Source organism: Halyomorpha halys, unplaced genomic scaffold (genome assembly GCF_000696795.3).
Source record: "Halyomorpha halys isolate HHAL.00 unplaced genomic scaffold, Hhal_1.1 Scaffold971.1, whole genome shotgun sequence".
Classification (NCBI taxonomy): Eukaryota; Metazoa; Arthropoda; class Insecta; order Hemiptera; family Pentatomidae; genus Halyomorpha; species Halyomorpha halys.
This window is the reverse complement of record NW_027108333.1, coordinates 330,477-331,598: the sequence shown is the minus strand read 5'-3', so window position 1 is coordinate 331,598 and position 1,122 is coordinate 330,477. Positions and strand designations below refer to the sequence as shown.

Below are 1,122 nucleotides of genomic sequence, written 5' to 3'. Positions count from 1 at the left end.
ACAAAATATTGACAAAGACAATATACCAAATCAATAAGGGTACAGATTATAAGCAATAAATAGGTAGGTGTATTATTTAATACAAAAATTAATAATAAAGTAATTAATATAAGTATACTAAAGCTGGAAATAACATATGAATATAAATTAAAAATAAGATGTATAAATATAAAAGAAAAAGAAAGGATAGTAACTATAAAGTATAATTAAATTAAGTATGGGGTGAGAATTTAGAAAATAAAACTAGAATAAAAGACATGACTGGAAAGTGGGCTTCTGAAATGTGAAACATACAGAAAAGAAAAATTATGGGGGTTTTATAAGGTTTAAAATGTGTCGGTATGTAAGGGAGATGCAGTATTTATCGTCTTTATGATTGACAGAATCCTCTTTTAAACTTATGCGAACAGACTCTGAGATGAGAGGTTTTTTATGGTTGGGACAGTAACAAGAATTGAAGTATTATCAAAATTAAGAACATGATTGAGGTTTAAAGCGTGTTCTGACAAATGTTGGCTCAATTAAAATAGTTATTACTATTTGAGTTTTATTTGACCTCACCCAGACCATATGCCATTTATTTTTAACATGGTCAATCAATGGACTCAGATTGGTTGTTGGGATCACAATTTTTTTTTTCAAATCAAGTTCATAAAGGTATATAAAAATAGTAGAAAATAGTTCACCTGATCTGTATAGCTGGGTTATGTGATATATTGTTTTTGATGAAGTTCCACCAGAAAAATAAGGCATATGTAATCCGAAGTCTTTCTAAAAGAAAAATATATATTAATATCAGCTAATAACTATAATAATTCACTTCCTTGGACAATATTTTTATCAGTGGTTAGGAATTATTCATAAAACTGCAAATAAATTGCATCTTCACAAATATCTTATGATACACCAATGAATGAGACAGATAATATTCCTGGAGAATGAAGACAGATTTCTGATTTGTAATTAAAATTGATGAAGCTTTATACAGATTTTTAAAGAATAAATTACTCATCTCATGTAAAAGCCTCTAATTTTTGGTATTGCACAAGAAAGAAGTTATCTATTTTTAAATCTGATTGGAGAACTTCAACACACCCTCAAACTGCTCATTTTTCTCTTTTT

At 27.7% G+C, this 1,122-nt stretch overlaps 1 protein-coding gene across 1 annotated transcript in view; it reads right to left on the bottom strand.

The window, feature by feature from the left end:
• Positions 1–1,122, bottom strand: part of LOC106687498 (lipase 1) — an 18,540-nt gene that overhangs the window by 4,493 nt on the left and 12,925 nt on the right. The window contains exon 6 of the mRNA XM_067046675.1: positions 687–771. Within this exon, the coding sequence (XP_066902776.1) occupies positions 687–771 (85 nt within the window). The remainder of the gene's footprint in view (positions 1–686; positions 772–1,122) is intronic.